The 18,794-nt window shown below is 42.7% G+C and overlaps 1 protein-coding gene across 1 annotated transcript in view; it reads left to right on the top strand.

The window, feature by feature from the left end:
* CNNM1 (cyclin and CBS domain divalent metal cation transport mediator 1) overlaps positions 1 to 18,794 on the top strand; it is a 66,391-nt gene that overhangs the window by 10,300 nt on the left and 37,297 nt on the right. The window contains exon 2 of the mRNA XM_055561064.1: positions 18,536 to 18,679. Within this exon, the coding sequence (XP_055417039.1) occupies positions 18,536 to 18,679 (144 nt within the window). The remainder of the gene's footprint in view (positions 1 to 18,535; positions 18,680 to 18,794) is intronic.

Raw genomic sequence — 18,794 nt, forward strand, 5'->3', positions numbered from 1 at the left:
CCTAAACAAAAGACGGCAAAATCCATGTAATGTTGGGTTACTCGATCTGTAGGCAAGCATAGCCATCTAAAATTATGTAAATGGCCTATTGCTGTTTTCAAACTCGGCCTTTGTTCATTGATTGATTCATTCATTCATTCAATTAATATTTATTGAATTCCTGCTTTGGGCCAGGCACCTGGGTGGGATTTGGGAATATAGACGTGAACAAGAAAGACATTGAGCTGCAATTATGGGGCTGAAAAAGGTCCACTTCAATTTTTGGTCTACTGCATGTGATTTGTTCCCTAAAGTACATCCAACCAGCCAGTAAGTACTTCTGGCACAGACACACAGTGTAACATTTTCACTGGGGAATAATCTGAAAAGTCAGTGTTCTGCGTCATCACTCCAAATTCTATTGTGAGCTATTTTAGCAGAAAGAATAGTCACCCCACTGTTTAATTCTATAAAAAGCTGCCAAAACATTAATGCTCCTTTCTTTGTCTTCTATAAAAGAAAATAAAAAGTTATTTCACTCAAAGTTATATTTCACCGATATAATTAGAGGTAATATGCTTAAAATGTGTTAAACATTGCTATATAATAATTAGTAAAACTTAGAATAAGATGTTTACCTTCTAAACAATAATTAGAGTAACAGTAAACAAAGCATAGTCCATCATATCCAGGGAGGAAGAACAAAAGAAAAGAAGGAAAAGTGAAAATAATTAATTATACAAGGTGCTAAACTTGCTGATTTATATTTCTTTCTTTACAACTTTTCATTATGATTGTTTTAATATTTTTATGCAGTAGTCTTCTTTTTGGAGAAGGCAATGGCAGCCCACTCCAGTACTCTAGCCAGGAAAATCCCAAGGACGGAGGAGCCTGGTAGGCTGCAGTCCATCCATGGGGTCGCTAAGAGTCGGAACGACTGAGCGATTTCACTTTCACTTTTCACTTTCGTGCATTGGAGAAGGAAATGGCAACCCACCCCAGTGTTCTTGCCTGGAGAATCCCAGGGACGGCGGAGCCTGGTGGGCTGCCGTCTATGGGGTCACACAGAGTCAGACACGACTGAAGTGACTTAGCAGCAGCAGTCTTCTTTTTTTCTTAGCCTAGCAGTAGATATACCAGGTAACAAGAGAATCTGAACTGAAAGGAGCACTGAAAGACCTGAGAGAGAGTCTAATTCACACTTTTTTTTTTTAGATTTACTTATCCTTTCTAGGATATAACAGCCTTTGTTATCAGACCCTGTTTATATCTAATCTAAACCCCACAGACTGCGGTCAAATTCTGTTTCCTCTTTTTATCATGTTTTGTGGGTCCTCTTTTACTTGGAGGACATAGTAGCTTGCCTTGATTCTATTTTTTAACAACCAGATAGACTCAGTCATGTTTCTGGCTCCCTTAAAGCATTTGATGTCTCAGGGCAGGGGTTCTGTAGATTTTTCTATTGTTGTTCAGCCACTGAATCATGTCCAACTCTTTGCAACCCCATGAACTGCAGCACACCAGGCTTCCCTTTCCTTCACTATCTTCCGGAGTTAGTTCAAACTCATGTCCATTGAATCGGTGATGCTATCTCACCATCTCAACCTCTGTTGTCCCCTTATCCTTTTGGCTTCAATCTTTCCCAGCATCAGGGTCTTTTCCAAAGAGTCAGTTCTTCACATCAGGTGGCCAAAGTATTGGAGTTTCAGCTTCAGCATCAGTCATTCCAATGAATACTCAGGACTGATTTCCTTTAGGATTGACTGGTTTGATCTACTTGCAGTCCAAAGTACTCTCAAGAGTCTTCTCCAGCACCACAATTCAAAAGCATCAGTTCCTCCGTGTTCAGCCTTCTTTATGGTCCAACTTTCACATCCATGCATAACTACTGGAAAAACCAAAGCTCTGACTATGCAGACCTTTGTTGGCAAAGTGATATCTCTGCTTTTTAATACAACTGTCTAAGTCTATCACTCAGTTGGTAAAGAATCTGCCTGCAATGTGGGAGACCTGGGTTCAGTCCCTGAGTTGGGAATATCCTCTGGAGAAGGGAAAGGCTACCCACGCCAGTATTCTGGCCTGGAGAATTCCATGCGCTGTATAGTCCATGGGGTCACAAAGAGTTGGACACGACTGAGCTTTCACTTTTTTTTCACTATTTTTTTCACTTTCATTTTTTCAGGTCTGTCACAGCTTTCCTTCCAAGGAGCAAGCGTCTTTTAATTTCATGGCTGCAGTCACTGTCCATAGTGATCGTGAAGCCCAAGAAAACTAAAATCTGTCACTGTTTCCACTTTTTCCCCTTCTATTTGCCATGAAATGATGGGATCAGATGCCATGATCTTAGTTTTTTAGTGGTGAATAGATTTTTCTAGTACTCATAAACTATTTTACCTCTATGCCCATATTTAGAGATTCCTGGACCTTTAGTAACAATTTCAATCCTCTATTTCCTGCTGTCTATTCCTTTCCAAACTAGATTCTTCTCAATTCTTCCTTCCATTCTTCCCTTTCTCCCTTCCTTCCTTCCACGTGACATTATTCTCTGTGAGGCCTCTAGTCTTCCTGGTGCTTGCAATCAAGTAAGGAGATACACACTAATAATAAACAATTACAAAGGAAGACAAGTTATTTGAAGGAAAAGTATAGGGAGCTCTGAGAGCATATAATAGGGGGTCCTGACCTGGTCTTACAGGTTAGGATAAACTACCCCCTCCCCAAGTGATATTTGTGCTGAATCCTAAAGGGTGGAGAGGAGTTCACCAGAGCTTTCCAGGAGAAGGGAACAGACATGCAAAGGCTCTGAGGAAAGAGGGCCAAGTGGGTGTCCTGCAGGGTTCCTGGGCCATTTGACACCCAGTGGGGAAAGTGCCACCTCTGCCAACCAGTCTTCTTTCTATCGATGTTATCAGAATGCTTAGCTACCAGGGCTCTGGGAGGTGGATTTGAATATAAATATCCAAGAGCATGAAAAGAGGAAGGACTCTGATGGAAATGATACAGAGCAGCCTGGGGTACAGACAAGGGCATCCAGACAACATCTATGGGTGATGGGGGGCCGAGGAGGGTTGGCTGCTAGGGAGAACTGATTCCCTGGAAGGATTTGGGAAAACTTCTCTGAGGAAGTGAATGAAGAGGGACTCTGATAAGCAGTTATGAAGGGAAAGAACATTTTAGCTGAGGCAGGAGCTTGAGCAAGAAAAGGAAAGGGAGCCGAGAGGACCTTCAAAAGCTGTTAAAGCCGTGATTATATTGTTCCTTTTCTTCCAGCAAAATGGGAAACTAGGCAGATCGAGACGTTTGTCAAACATAATTTATGTTCTCTCCAAGCGCCAAAACTGTATATGTTAACCATTTTTGGTGGTGATATTTCTAAAATGTTTTAAGCCCGTTTCTGCCTGCCTTAATAAAGGATCCTAAATATAACAACCTTTTCTTGATGACGCATGATCATGGTCATGAGAGTGTAGTTATTTTATGCTGCATTATAAATCAGTTCTCTGCTCTTTCATTTTTCTCTGTCCTCTGGCTATCAGCTGCTAGTAGTTTTTGAGTCAGCCTCAAGCAAAGCCCTGTCCCCACCTCGCTCATCACAAAATCATTCTATTTAACTGAGAAACCAAGTAAATACATGGGTTGGGAATCATATGCCTGATGTACAATAGGCTTCAATAAATATTTGTTGAATAAATGATTAATTAGGCTTGGACTGGGAGTCTCAGGTATGGGGTTGGTGTACAGACCTAGAATAGTTCCTCCTGGGACCAGACTCAAAACCATGCGAAGTCACCTCCAGATAATGGGTGGTTACGCTGCTATTTTTGTAGTGTTGCTTAGCAAGAACAGACTGCCAACCAGCTTAGAGTCTAGTGACTAACAACTATTTTCTTCATGCCCTAGTGATGCTGGTTACCATGGTGTTCTGGGTGACATGGCTGGCTTTTTTTATAATTGCCTTTTAGTGGCTCGAGAAGTTTTTTTGTGATAAATGCATTGATTATTTCTGATGAAGTAGGGCAGGATTACTACAAAGTACAGACTTTTTAAAAAAAACTAGAAAAAGGGACTGTTTTGCTTTTCCAGATTAAGGTAGTTGCTGCGGGACTGGTAGGATATTTTTTGTGTTGCTCTTCCTGATTTGATAGAAAGTAATTTGATTTGATTGTATAAATTTTTTTTAAAGTCTAGCTTGTGTCAAGGTAATATTTCTTATCTTATTCTTTAATATTAAAATATAAAACTTAGGAGTTCAAGCTCCTTTGTAAACTTAAGAGGCTATAATTATTGGCACTGTTAAAATTTTGGTATGTCATATATCATCATACCAGAGGAGGACATGACAACCCACTCCAGTATTCTTGCCTGAAGAATCCCCATGGACAGAGGAGCCTGACAAGCTAGAGTCCATGGGGTTGCAAAGAGTCGGACATGACTAAGTGATTAAGCAAAGCACATCTCATGACAAAGAAGCACCCTGTTAAGCCAATCTGGTTTTGTGGCCCAGGACTGTTTAGTATAGAATTTTAGAGCATGAAAAATGACCTTGGAGATCACCTGAACCCATCCTTTAATTTCTTTGTAATTTTTATTTATTTATTTTGGCTGTGCTGACTCTTGCAATGTGTAGGCTTCTCATTTCAGTGGCTTCTCTTGTTGGGGAACACTGGCTTTAGGCATGTGCACTTCAGTAGCTATGGCTCACAGGCTCTAGAATGGGGGCTCAGCAGTTGTGGCGTAAGGGCTTAGTTGTTGCAAGGCATGTGGAATCTTCCCAGACCAGGGCTTGAGCCTGTATCCCCTGCATTGGCAGGAGGATCTTATCAACTGCACTACCAGGTAAATCCCCCCGTCCTTTAATTTTAAGGCAGAGAAAGCTGAGGCCCAGAAAAGACAAATTATAAAAATAGCGATGATAATCCCTTATAGTTGCAAAGCATTTACATTTGCAAAGATCTTTTCAAACAGTAATTCATTTTGTGTTCACCATGCATGTGAAGTCAGTAGAATTTATCCCCATTTTGTTGAAGAGGCACATGGGATCTGGAGACACAAGTGTCCTGTTCAGTGTTAATGACTGAGGCAGAACCAGAAGCCACATCTGTGATTCGCTGTCTCAGACCACGGAGCCACAGCCAGACATAGTCACAGGAACCTGGGCCCCACTCTTCTGTTTACTAGCTGTGTGACTAGGGCAGGTCACTCCACCACTCCAAATGAGGCTTACCTTCCTTCTTAAAATGACAATATTTTAAAAACGATCCTACATTGTAAGATTAACATGAAGGCTAAAGATTATGCTTATATAGTACTTAAGACACTCCCCCACTTGCCTTTCACCTCACTGATCTACCTAAATGAATTCTATCTAGTTAGTTATTTTGTGTAACAAGTGCTTTCCCTGATTCAGCCCATATGGAAGTCATTGTATACAATAAGAAAATAAGAATGACAGCTGTTTACCTTGGATAGGGCCCAGAGACCAAATTAATTGTGGAAATTTCCTTGCATTTCTTTTATCCTGTCATCAGTTAGGTTTCCTTCTGTATCACTGTGACCTTCCTCAGGCACAGTAAATAAAAAAACATAATCTACAAACAAATATCATACCAGATCAATGAAAGCTCTTAAAGCTGCAGTTCAGTTCAGTTCAGTTCAGTCACTCAGTCGTGTCCAACTCTTTGCAACCCCATGGACCACAGCACGCCGGGCTTCCCTGAGCTTACTCAAACTCATGTCCATCGAGTCGGTGATGCCATCCAACCATCTCATCCTCTGTCATCCCCTTCTCCTCCCGCCTTCAATCTTTCCCAGCATAAGGGTCTTTTCAAATGAGTCAGTTCTTCACATCAGGTGGCCAAAGTATTGGAGTTTCAGCTTCAGCATCAGTCCTTCCAATGAATATTCAGAACTGATTTTCTTTAGGATGGACTGGTTGGATCTCCTTGCAGTCCAAGAGACTCTCGAGAGTCTTCTCCAAAACCACAGTTCAAAAGCCTCAATTCTTTGGCACAACATATTTTGATAGAGTTAGTGGGAAAGAAGGCAACGTATATACCCCAAGCCATGGAGGCCTCTAATGACAGGAAGAAGAGTTCAGAAATGATCTTCCCCGGTTACCTGTCCATGTTACTGAGATGGGGAATAACCTCAGGAATGTAGTGTTTGGGGGCAGTCAATCTGTTTTTACTGGATAGGATTGATTACAGCAGAAAAAAACCAACAGGAGAACAGGGTAGGATATTGGTGCAATTCTCCAGGATACAATGAGAGTATGGAAATTAACTATATACTTGCAGTTGGAAAGAGGGAAATATGAGGCTTCATTGCCTTCTGGACACTCCTGCTTAGTCTCCTTTTCTGTTCCTCCTATTTAATATTCACTGATACATTGTCAGCACTTGGGACAGGACCTACCCCTATCAGACACTCAAATATCTGTTGCTTGAATGTTGCATTTCTATAACCTCTGAATGTTGGGAGTGCACAGGGCTGAGAAATAAATCTCTTTGTCTTCTCTTACTCCCTTTGTTTATTTCATTCATTCTCCCAAAGATTACCAACCTAAACCAGACTTAAATTTCTAACTGACATTTGACATCTCCACTTGGAGGCTTAAAAGGCATCTCAAACTTCAGACTATCCAGAATTGAACTTCTGCTCTCCTTGCTAAATCTACACCTTGCACAATATGCCCCAACTCCCTAAATTGCAGTTCCATTCTTCTAGATTTTCAGACCCAAACTTCTTTGTCTCTTTTGCCACACATCCAGTCCCTCATATGGGTTCTGCTTTCAACATATATAGAGAATCTGTCTACATCTCACTACCTCCAATACACCCTGGTCCATGCCATAAGCCATCTCTCGTTTGGATGAATACCAGAGCTGTGAGGTCTCTCTGCTTCCACCTCTGTCCACTTTGTGTCCACTATTCAAACAGCCAATGGAGAGATTCTTTTAAAATGTAAGTCAGATCATATCACTTTTTTGCCAAAACCAAACATAGACACAAACACAAAACTCTACAATGGCTTTATCTCACCCAGAGTAGGAGCCTAAGTCCTCACAAAGACCTTTCAGGCTCTATCTATCAAAGTGACAAATACCCCACCCCTTTCCTCCTTGACCTTGGCCCACTACTGTCCTCTTTCACTTCTGCAACCGTTCCTCAAGCACATCAGTTACATTTCCAAAATTCAAGGCCTTTGCATCTTATGCTGCTGATATTCCCTCCGGTATCCACAGGGCTCCCTACCTCACCGCCTTTAGATCTGTATTCATATACCAGCTTCTCAGGGAGTTTATCTGGCATCCCTTGCCTAGAACTGTACTACGTGGTCACTCCATCCACACACTCCCTCACCAGTCTTCCCTGCTGTGCTTCTCCCGTAGCCAGAGCAATAGAGTTCATGTATCTATCTGCCTTATTATCTCTCACCCCACGTACTAGAATGTAAGCTACAGGAGGAAAGTGATTTTGTCTATCGTGTTCATTGCTGCATGCCCAGAGCCTAGATGAGTGCTTGGCACATAGTAGTATTTAATAAATACCGTTGAGAGAATGAAGAGGAGAAAGAATTGGAAGTTTATTGGGATTTTTTTTTTCTAAATAGGAACAAAGAAAAAGAAGGTAAAAACTGACTCCTGGGTTACAACTCCTGGGTTAGAGCTGAAGGTGCTGTTTGTTATGGTGGAGAGGGAGGCAGAGTGGGGATAGTGGGTCTTGGAAATCGTGTGTTCCTATTTGGATAAGTGATTTTGACACGACAAGGGGAAAGCTCAGGCACAATGTCTAAAACAAGATGACAGTTCAAAATAGACTCTGATGTTAAGATATAAATTTAGTTCAGGAAAGAGGTGATGGTGACATTGAAAGGCTCTGTTGGGATTTTTTTTTAATTGATTATTTGGCTGCATTGGGTCTTAGTTGCTGTATGCAGGATCTTCAGTCTCTAGTTGAGGCTCACTGGCTTAGTTGTTTACAGCATGTGGGATCTTAGTTCCCCAAACAGGGATCAAACCCACATTTCTTCCATTGTAAGGTGGATTCTTAACCACTGGACTACAGGGAAGTCCCAGGGATATTTAATCCAGAGGAGAAAGAAGAGCAGAGGATCAGGGATTGGAGTGGAGGTTCTTAACTGCAACTGCCCACTTTAGAGTCACCTGAAGATGTTTTGAACATGCCAATGCCTGGACCACACGCCAGACTAATTAGGTCAGAACTTTCCTGGGTGGGACACAGGTCTCAGTAGGTTTTAAACTCCCCAGCTAATTCCCACAGGCAGCCAGTGTCAAGAATCACTGAGCTAAAGTCTTTAATATATATATTTATCTTTGTTGTGGTTGTTTAGTTGCTAATTTGTGTCTCTTTTGTGACCCCCTGGACTGCAGCCCGCCAGGCTCTTCTGTCCATGGGATTTTCCAGGCAATACTGGAGTGGGTTGCCATTTCCTTCTCCAATATTTACCTTCAGGTGAGGATAAAGTAAAGGAATCCACAATGGGAGCAGAAAAATATTAGTCATAAGGGTAGAAAAAAACAGGGTAGTCTTGGCCAGCTCTTCTCATACTCAACTCCATAAGAGTCAAAAGAATCACCTGAGATCTTGAGGATCTACAGATCATGACTCAAACTGCCAAGCTCCCAGGTGATCCTGTGACACCTGGTTCAAGGGCCACACTGAATAGCAAGTGTCAAGAGCAGTGCTTCTCAAACTCTAATGTACATAAGAATCACCTGGGATATCATTAAAGCAGCTGTCTGGACCCCACCCACCAAGATCCAGATTCTGTAAGTCAGGAATAGAACCCAAGAACCTGCATCATTTTTTTAATTCATTTATTTTAATTTAAGAATAACTGCTTTACGATATTGTATTGGTTTCTGCATACATCAGCATGAATCAGCCATAGGTATACATACATCCTTTCCCTCTGGGACCTCCGTCCCACCCCTTTGGGTTCTCACAGAGCATTGGTTTGAGCTCCCTGAGCCATATAGCAAATTCCCACTGGCGATCTGTTTCACAGGTAGTGTACACATTGCCGTGCTACTCTCCCCGTTCATCCCACCCTCTCTTTCGCTGCTCCCCCATGTTCACAAGTCTGTTTTCTATGTCTGCGTCTCCATTGCTGCCCTACAAATAGGTTCATCAGCACCATCTTTCTAGATTTCATATATATGTGTTAATGTAGGATATTTGGTTTTCTCTTTCTGATTTATTTCACTCTGTATAATAGGCTCTAGGTTCATCCACTTCATTAGAACTGACTCAAATGCAAGCGCCTGCATTTTGAATGAGGTGATATGCAATGCTGCTGGTCCCACACTTCAAGTGTTAGAGAGTCACCAAGACCACAGTAAGGAAGAAGAGGCACTTGGGACTTCCCTGGTGGTCCAGTGCTCCCAGTGCAGGGGACCCGGTTTCAATCTCTGGTCAGGGAACTGGATCCCTCAGGCTGCAACTGAGACCTGGCACAGCCAAATAAATAAATAAATATTTTTTTTTAAAAGGAAGGAAAGAAGAGGCACTCAATACTGCCTACCAAATGAATAAAAGATATTGTAGGGATACCAGAAAGAATAAGAATGTAGCAAAGCCACTAGATTTTGCAAGGTGAAGGTCATAAGTGAGGCAGAAACCATAAAACCATAAAATGATTTCTGCTTTCCTTGGTTCTCTATTTTCAAGCAGTAAGCTTTCCCCCGGCTTCTATATTTTATCTTGGGAACAATTACCTTACCAAAGTGCTGTAACTATTTTTGAAAGAGAGAGAAAGCAAATCAATTATTTGATTTTCTTTTCAAGGCATTGGAGGTATGCTAACAGGGTACTTGGGAGCTCTTCTCTGTGGATATGCCTAAACCATCTAGAAGCTACATTTATTAAGGACCTTTGGAGGTTATTCCAACTTCTTCAAATACCAGAGCACAGTTGTAATGTTGCTGACACTTGTAACTTTCTTTAGGGCAAGGTTTCCAACCTTGACACTCCTTATGTTGAGGCTGTTGGAAAGCAACACTACATGCAACCATTAGATGCCAATATCATCTCCTGCCCCAAGTTGTGACAAGCCAGATTGTCTCCAGACATTGCCAAATGTTCCCTGGGAGGCAAAAATCAGCCCCAGTTAAGAACCACTGCTTCAAAAGCAATGTTTGAAAACCTAGTCACCCTTCTAAAAGAAGTCTGACTTACAGCTTGGGCATGTTGATGCCAGGTAGTAAAGACAGAGCACTACCAGTAACCAGTACTAGGACCACCCTTTGGATTCTTGGGGCAACAGAAAAGACTAGTTTGACTTTCAGAAGTGGGAAATTTTATTGACCTCACTTATACCAAGAGCCTAATAGATGGTACAGTACTTCAAACTTGTCTCATTGGTACACAAGCTGGATGCATGATACAGGATGCTCGGGGCTGGTGCACTGGGATGACCCAGAGGGATGGTATGGGGAGGGAGAGGGGAGAGGGGTTCAGGATGGGGATCACATGTACACCTGTGGCGGATTCATGTTAGTGTATGGCAAAACCAATACAATATCGTAATTAGCCTCCAATTAAAATAAATAAATTTATATTAAAAAAAAAGAAACCTATTTCCAGGCTCAGCATAAAAGAGTCAGCTGCCACTCTGTGCCCTGTAACAAAATACCATAACCACCACATCATATGAGAGAAAGCATTCATCAGCTTGCCACACAACTATCATTTGTCCAGGAGGTTCTTTCCTCTCCTTTCATGAGTACTTAACATCTTGTGACTTAAACCAAGTACACAGAAAAGATGAGGATTGTATTAGAAATCTCAGTGCTTGTTTCTCTTCCTCAGTAGAGGTCATCAGACAAATAACCAGAGTGCCATAGAGCCTACCTATAAACCAGTGGTTTTCAAACTTTAGCCTGCATCATAACCAGCTAAAAGCTTGTTAAACCACTGATCACTGGACTATACCCCCTGAGATTCTGATTTACTAGGTCTAGAGTGGGGCCTGAGAATTTGCATTTCAATGATGCTGATAGTCCAGGGACCACACTTTGAGAACCGTGACTGTAAAGCAAGTAATAATTCTCAGACTTGGCTGAACATTGGTATTACCTGAGGAATGTTTTTAACTACTGGTGTCATGGCCCCATCCCAAACAAAGGAAATCAGAATGTCTGGGCATGAGATCCAGTCTTCAGAGTGTATTTATTAGTTTCTCAGATGATTCTTGTATAGAGCCAGCATTGAGAAACACTGAACTAAGTGGAATGTATTCCAAAGCACTGGGGTACCTCTACCCCAGGTGGCCCTGCTTAATGGAGGGCTTTAGTATGACTTAATCCCATATTCTTACCCATTATGCTTCTTTGAGGATTACTTCTCCAGTTTCACCAAAATCATCCTAACACTGTGGTCCAAACAAGTCTTAAGCCATAGGCGCGTATTCTCTACTTCGTGTTTCATTGAGCTGTAGACAGCAATGGAGCTGAAGATTGCAAATCAGAGTCTGAGAGGAAGTAGCCTGCTGCTGCTGCTAAGTCATTTCAGTCGTGTCTGACTCTGTGCGACCCCATAGACAGCAGCCTACCAGGCTCCCCCATCCCTGGCATTTTCCAGGCAAGTAGCCTGCTGCTGCTGCTGCTGCTAAGTTGCTTCAGTCGTGTCCGACTCTGGGCGACCCCACAGACAGCAGCCCACCAGACTCCCCCATCCCTGGGATTCTCCAGGCAAGAACACTGGAGTGGGTTGCCATTTCCTTCTCCAATGCATGAAAGTGAAAAGTGAAAGTGAAGTTGCTCAGTCGTGTCCAACTCTTAGCGACCCCATGGACTGCAGCCTACCAGTCTCCTCTGCCCATGGGATTTTCCAAGCAAGAGTACTGGAGTGGGGGGCCATTGCCTTCTCCCAGGCAAGTAGCCTGCTGCTGCTGCTGCTAAGTCACTTCAGTCGTGTCCAACTCTGTGTGACCGCATAGACGGCAGCCCACCAGGCTCCCCGACCCTGGGATTCTCCAGGCAAGAACACTGGAGTGGGTTGCCATTTCCTTCTCCAATGCACGAAAGTGAAAAGTGAAAGTGAAGTCACTCAGTCGTTTCCGACCCTCAGCGATTCCATGGACTGCAGCCTACCAGGCTCCTCTGTCCATGGGATTCTCCAGGCAGGAGTACTGGAGTGGGGTGCCATCGCCTTCTCCAGGCAAGTAGCCTAGAGGGCAGCAAATCAAGGCTTAAGGAGTCTACAGCTGCTGGAAGCCAGGAAAGGCATGTCAACAGGCCAAATCATCAGGACAGGACTGGGACTTCTGCTGAGGCTGGATACTAGGAACATGGCAGGGATTCAAGCCAGTAGCTACCAGTTCAGAAGTAGAACACTACTGAACCAGAATGAAATGTATTCTTACAACAGAGACAGATGTTGCCTTAATTTCTAGAAAGTGCATTGCAGTAAGATCCATTGTTTCCTTATCTTTCAATTCAATCCAGAGATTTTCATCTGTTGGTGTTCAGTGCCATGGTAGTATGGTCAAGGGACATGTTAAAATACCTCATCAAATGGTAGCGTTCATGAGTTTTCTGTTTAAAGAATTGCCTTTTGCCTGACTGTATCTTTTTTTTAAGTGCATGCAGGCTTTCTCTAGTTGCAGTGAACAGGCTTCTCATTATGGTGGCTTCTCTTATTGCAGAGGGTGGGCTCTAGGCACATGGGCTCAGTAGTTGCAGTGGAGAGGCTTAATTACTCTATAGCATATGGGTTCTTCCTGGACCAGGGATCGAACTCGTGTCCCATGTACTGGCAGATGGATTCCTAACCACTGGATCACCAGGTAAGCCCTGAGTCTTTATATCTTAATCAGATCAAATCGGGCCTTGGAATTAGCAAACTTAAATTTTTTCACTTTGACTATTTTTAGCAAAAGGAAGGGTGATTCTTCCAGGGACCCAGTTGCTTTGGACTTACCTATAGGCTGGGAGTGTGCAGAGCCAAGTACTGAGCAAAGCACCCTCAGCAGTTCAACACAGCGTTGCTGTTCTCCATGTACCATCTTGTTTACAGTGACAATCCTAAAGAAATAGTCTTTTTTAATTCTTCAAGTCAAGTGGGCACCCAATGAGAGAGAATCCAGAAGCTGAGAAAGGAGCTATCTTGCTTCAAAATATGCATAAGACATTTGTATATGACACAGTTCCTATTGTCTCTCAATAGATTCTGGAGAAAGCAGGGCCAAACATCTCTAATTCACAAAATGAAGGCTTCTCACAATTCTCAGGAAATCTTCTCACAATGTCCATGACCCTCCTGTACCATGTGAAACATCTTAACAAATTGTTAGTTCTATGGAGAAGGCAATGGCACCCCACTCCACTACTCTTGCCTGGAAAATCCCATGGACGGAGGAGCCTGGTAGGCTGCAGTCCATGGGGTCGCTAAGAGTCGGACATGACTGAGCAACTTCACTTTCACTTTTCACTTTCATGCATTGGAGAAGGAAATGGCAACCCACTCCAGTGTTCTTGCCTGGAGAATCCCAGGGACAGGGGAACCTGGTGGGCTGTCGTCTATGGGGTCTCACAGAGTCAGACATGACTGAAGTGACTTAGCAGCAGCAGCAGCATATAAATGTTAACGTTCATCATCATTAACCTAAATTATTTCACAGTTCAGTTTAGTCGCTCAGTCATGTCTGACCCTTTGCTACTCCATGGACTGCAGAATGCCAGGTTTCCTGTCCATCACCAACTCCCAGAGCTTACTCAAACTCATGTCCATCAAGTCGGTGATTCCATCCAACCATCTCATCCTCTTTCATCCCCTTCTCCTCCCACCTTCAATCTTTCCCAGTATCAGGGTCTTTTCCAAGGAGTCAGTTCTTGGCATCAGGTGGCCAAAGTATTGGAGTTTCAGCTTCAGCATCAGTCCTTCCCATGAATATTCAGGACTGATTTCCTTTAGGATTGACTGGTTTGATCTCCTTGCAATCCAAGGAACTCTCAAGAGTCTTCTCCAACACCACAGTTCAAAGGATCAATTCTTTAGCACTCAGCTTTCTTTATAGTCCAATTCTCACATCCATACATGACTACTGGAAAAACCATAGCTTTGACTAGATGGACCTTTGTTGGCAAAGTAATGTCTCTACTTTTTAATAAGCTGTCTAGGTTTGTCATAGCTTTTCTTCCAAGGAGCAAGCATCTTTTAATTTCATGGCTGCAGTCACCATCTGCAGTGATTTTGGAGCCCAAGAAAATAAAGTCTCTCGCTGTTTCCATTGTTCCCCCATCCATTTTCCGTGAAATGATGGGACCAGAATCCATTATCTTAGTTTTTTGAATGTTTTTCGCTCTCCTCTTTCACTTTCATCAAGAGGCTCTTTAGTTCTTCTTCACTTTCTGCCTTAAGGGTCATGTCATCTGCGTACCTGAGGTTATTGATATTTTAAATTTCTTTCACAGATACCCAAATTTCTAGTAAGTTGGAAGGAAATTGAAATCAATAGGCTAGTGGTGGTGAGAAGGAACTTGAGAAATTCTGCTGGTCTGTACAGGGACAGCATTCATAGAACCTCATAGAAGGACATCAGAGGGGATTAACCAAGATTGAAGCCACTTCCTCAAGTATGCCATTTGCAAGTAAACACAGCACTCATCCATGGGAGGAGACATAAAGCATGTTAGAAACAGTTTTTGCCCAGCAAAAGATGGAAACACTTGTGAAATTTGAGCCCCCACTGCCGCAGTTTTGAATACTCATAGGTCATCCCTCAGGGTTGGTAAGATCTCTAATAGAGACATGAACCTTCTGCATCCCAGGCCCATAGCTCCAGCACTTCTGGGGCCCAGGAAGAGGAGGAGTGCCAGGAGTTGCGTCTCCAAGGCCAGCTGCTTTGAGGGAAGGACCTGGGGTATGTGTGTCATGGGAACAGCTGGCTTTCTTGTCCCATTGTCAGCTCAGAACAGGGTTATTGATTCCTGTTCCAGTCTGTCCCCAAGAAACAATGACTTCCTACATTTGTTTGTAGATCTCTACAGGCACTTGACGGAATCATAAAGGCTGATTGTGAATTATAAAATATTTCTAAATTTCTAAAGTACATTGTCTTGAATATCATATAATTAGGACTTGAAATCATTATTCCCTGATGATCATATAGTTTGTCCTCAAATTGACCTTGAAAGGTGTAGACCAAAGGTGGATTTTCACTTGGAAGTTGGGACACTTCTTGTGAAACAACATAAGATGTTGATTTATTTAATCCCATTATATGAACTAACCTCTTGGTGGCAGGAAGTATGGCTGTATTATATATATTCTGGGCTCCACATAACAAAAAATTATCCAATTATAGAAAACAATTTTAAGAAATCACTTTTCCAACTTTTTCCATTATGCTAGTCATATGCTAGCACGTGTTAGCAGAAAAGTGAGAGCAGGTGCCAGAAGTTTAAGAACATGTGTTAAAAAAAACAATTTTAAATTGAGCACATCCTAACAATTAACATAATCTAATTTAAGCTACAAAACACTTCAATCCAATTGGGCAGGATGTAGTTGTTTCAAAGGATAATTTTAGAACCACTGATTCAGTTTAAATGTTAATTTAAACACACTGTATTTTAGTTTTTAAAAAGGGTCTTGTCTGGTTTTAATATCACGTATTACATAAACTGTGGACTTTTATTCAGTCTTAGTTCAGTTCATCAGGCACTTATTGGCTGCCTGTTGTGTAGAGAAAACCCTGACTAAGTGTATGAGCCTTTGTCCTGAAGAATCTTACAATCTGAGGAAGACACATAGGCCCAGTAGAGCAGGGGTCCCCAGCCTCTAGGCCGTGGACTGGTACCTCCTGTCAGATCGGCGGCAGCATTAGATTAGAAATAAAATACACCGTAAGTGTAATGCTCTTGAATTATCTCAAAACCATCCCCCTCCCCATCCATGGAAAAACTGTCTTCCACGAAACCAGTCCCTGGTGCCAAAAAGTTTGGGGACTGCTGCTGTAGAGGACACATACATTGTAAGTTATGAGAAGCAGCAAATTGTGATAAGTGCTTTAATGGAGTTATCAAGGAGACAGAATGGGAAAAGGAAACGGTGTGAGTGAGAACCTGGAAAATGGACGTGGAAGAAGTTAGGAGCTAGAGGTAACGCGGTTCCTCTGGAGTACGGGATATTTGGAGGATGTGGCAGGGCATGCAGTTAGAAAGACAGGGAGGTGCTACATTTTACAGTCTTGAGAATACCAAACTAATGAGCCTAGATTTGACTTTGTGCACACTAGGGAGGGTGTTTGAGCAGGGGAGTGGCCTGATCAAGTCAGTTTGGGAGTAAGTCGCAAGATGAGTTGAAGGTGAAGAGGAAATTAGAGACTATTTTTGAGTGATATAGATGCCATCTGTCTCGTTAAAAATCCCAATAAGTAGCTATCTTGCGATTTGAAGTATTTGATACATAAATTCATGTTGTTTAAATGTTAATGGTTAATTATGCACTGGCAAGCTTACTACTCTGATATTTCTAACAGTGGGCGAGCAAAAGCTTATACAGGGTAGCAGTGATAAGGCATGAACTTCCTTTTTTGGGACAGGGGGGCAAGAATAACATCTGAATCTGTACCCTAGATGGTCTCCTAATTTAAGGAGATGTTCTCTTAGCCAAGGAAGAGAACCACCCAGATTGTCCTTTTAGAAACAGATCCAGAAAATGCATCTCTCAGTGGATGAAAATAAACCAAGGTGAAGCAGGACTCAGGTAAGACAGTCTCTAGATTAGGACCGAAAACCAGTTTACCTGGGTTCACAAAGTCTAGCTTTGCCACTTACAGACTGTAACTTTAGGCTTTTAGTTAACCAATCTGTGTCCAAGTTGTTTCGCTTGTAAAATAGGAATAATAATGGTACTTGTCTCAGGGGTTGTTATGAGGATGAAATGAACTGATACATGTAAAGTGTTCCAAATAGTACCTGGCATGTAGTTATCTCAATAAATGTTAACTGTTGTTAGTCAGTTGTTAGGCAGTAAGTTAACCGCCTATGACATATTATAGTTTACCCAGTGCCTCACACTATGGAAACCTCCCTGCCCCTGCTCCCTAACTACCCTAGTGACTATCTGTGCAACTGATCCTGGACACATCCACTGGGCCATTTGAACTCCACAATCACTTGATGGAAATTGATTGTCCTAGTTACTGCTGCTATTAACAAGCCACCTCAAAACTGGGAAGCGCAAAACAGCAGCCATTTTATCATGCTCACAGATTCCTGAGTCAGGACTTCAGTGGGAGTTGCTTATCTCTGCTTCACAGTGTTTGTGCCAGCGGTTAGAAGCATCTCAGATGACTGGGGAGAATGCCAGCAGGTGGGGCAGGATCCACTGCCATAGAAGGCTTCTTCTCTAACCTGTCCGGCACTTTGGTGGGATGGCGGAAAGGCCAGGCTTAGCTGGGACTGTCACCTAAGCACCGACATGGGTCCCCTTCACCATGGTGGACTCACAGTAGTTTTCAGACTTCTTAGAGTGTTTCTGCAGCAGAAGCTATATGCCTTTTATGATGCATTCTCAGAAGCCTCATCGCAGACATTTCTCTGTTCTCTGGGCTTCCCTGGTGGCTCAGGTGGTAAAGAATCTGCTTGCAAGGCAGGAGACCCGGGCTTGATCCCTGGGTCAGGAAGATCCCCTGGGCTTGGAGAATTTCATGGACAGAGGAGCCTGGTGGGTTACAGTCCATTAGGTCGCAAAGAGTCAGACACAACTGAGCAACTAACACTTTCACTTTCCCTGTTCTCGATTGATTGAAGCAGCCACAAGCCCGAGGGAGTTGATTAGACCATGCTTATCAAGCCTCTGGGAGCCATATTGAAAATCACCATTTTAGTATTATCCTCTAATGCTGGATGAGAAGCTTGAGATTCAGTACAGGTTTAACATACTGGTTTGTCCAGGGTGAGTTGCACAGATAGTCACTAAGAGAGTTAGGGATGGGGGCAAGGAGGTTTGCAGGCTTCTAACCTAATTGTTCTAACTCCAAATTCTAATTCTCTCAATTAGATTATTCATCCTCCTTCAGCTTAGATATACTTCTTAATATAGGAAAATTACAGGAAAAAAAAATTAAATGGCATTGTGTATATCAGGTAACTTTCTTTTTATTTATTTATTTGTGGCTGTACTGGATCTTTGTTCCCACACATGGGCTTTCTCTAGATGCAGCACGTGGGCTCTAGAGCACAGGCTCAGTGGTTGTGGCACACGGGCTTAGCTGTTTCAAGGCATGTGGAATCTTCCCAGACCATGGATCAAACCCATGTGCCCAGTATTGGCACACAAATTCTTAATCACTGGACTACCAGGGAAGTCCAAGTAACTTGCTTCAAAAGCGATAGTGATATAAAAGTATAAAGTTTGCATTTATAAGAGGTTGTATACAAACTTCATATTTTAAAGAGATCCTGGAATGGGTTCAGTGGTTCAGTCCCAAGACTGGTCAGAGAGCAATTTAGTATCATTTTCTCACAAGGAAAGTTCTCTGAAAATATCCCAGATGCTGAACTGTGACTTCCTTTGTCTCTAGGAAAGTCTCACCTGGCCATTGTCCAGCGGGTGAATAACGAGGGAGAAGGGGACCCCTTCTATGAGGTGATGGGCATCGTCACACTGGAGGACATCATAGAGGAGATCATCAAGTCAGAGATCCTGGATGAAACTGACCTCTACAGTAAGTGGCTCTTGTCCAAAGCCATCATATTTTCCTGTGAGGTTCTCAGAGCTGGCTTAATTTAATGGACAGTGTGAAAGGGGGTCAGGACAAGCCTGTTGCTTGTTGTTGTGTG

This window comes from Bubalus kerabau, chromosome 22 (genome assembly GCF_029407905.1).
Source record: "Bubalus kerabau isolate K-KA32 ecotype Philippines breed swamp buffalo chromosome 22, PCC_UOA_SB_1v2, whole genome shotgun sequence".
Lineage (NCBI taxonomy): Eukaryota > Metazoa > Chordata > Mammalia > Artiodactyla > Bovidae > Bubalus > Bubalus kerabau.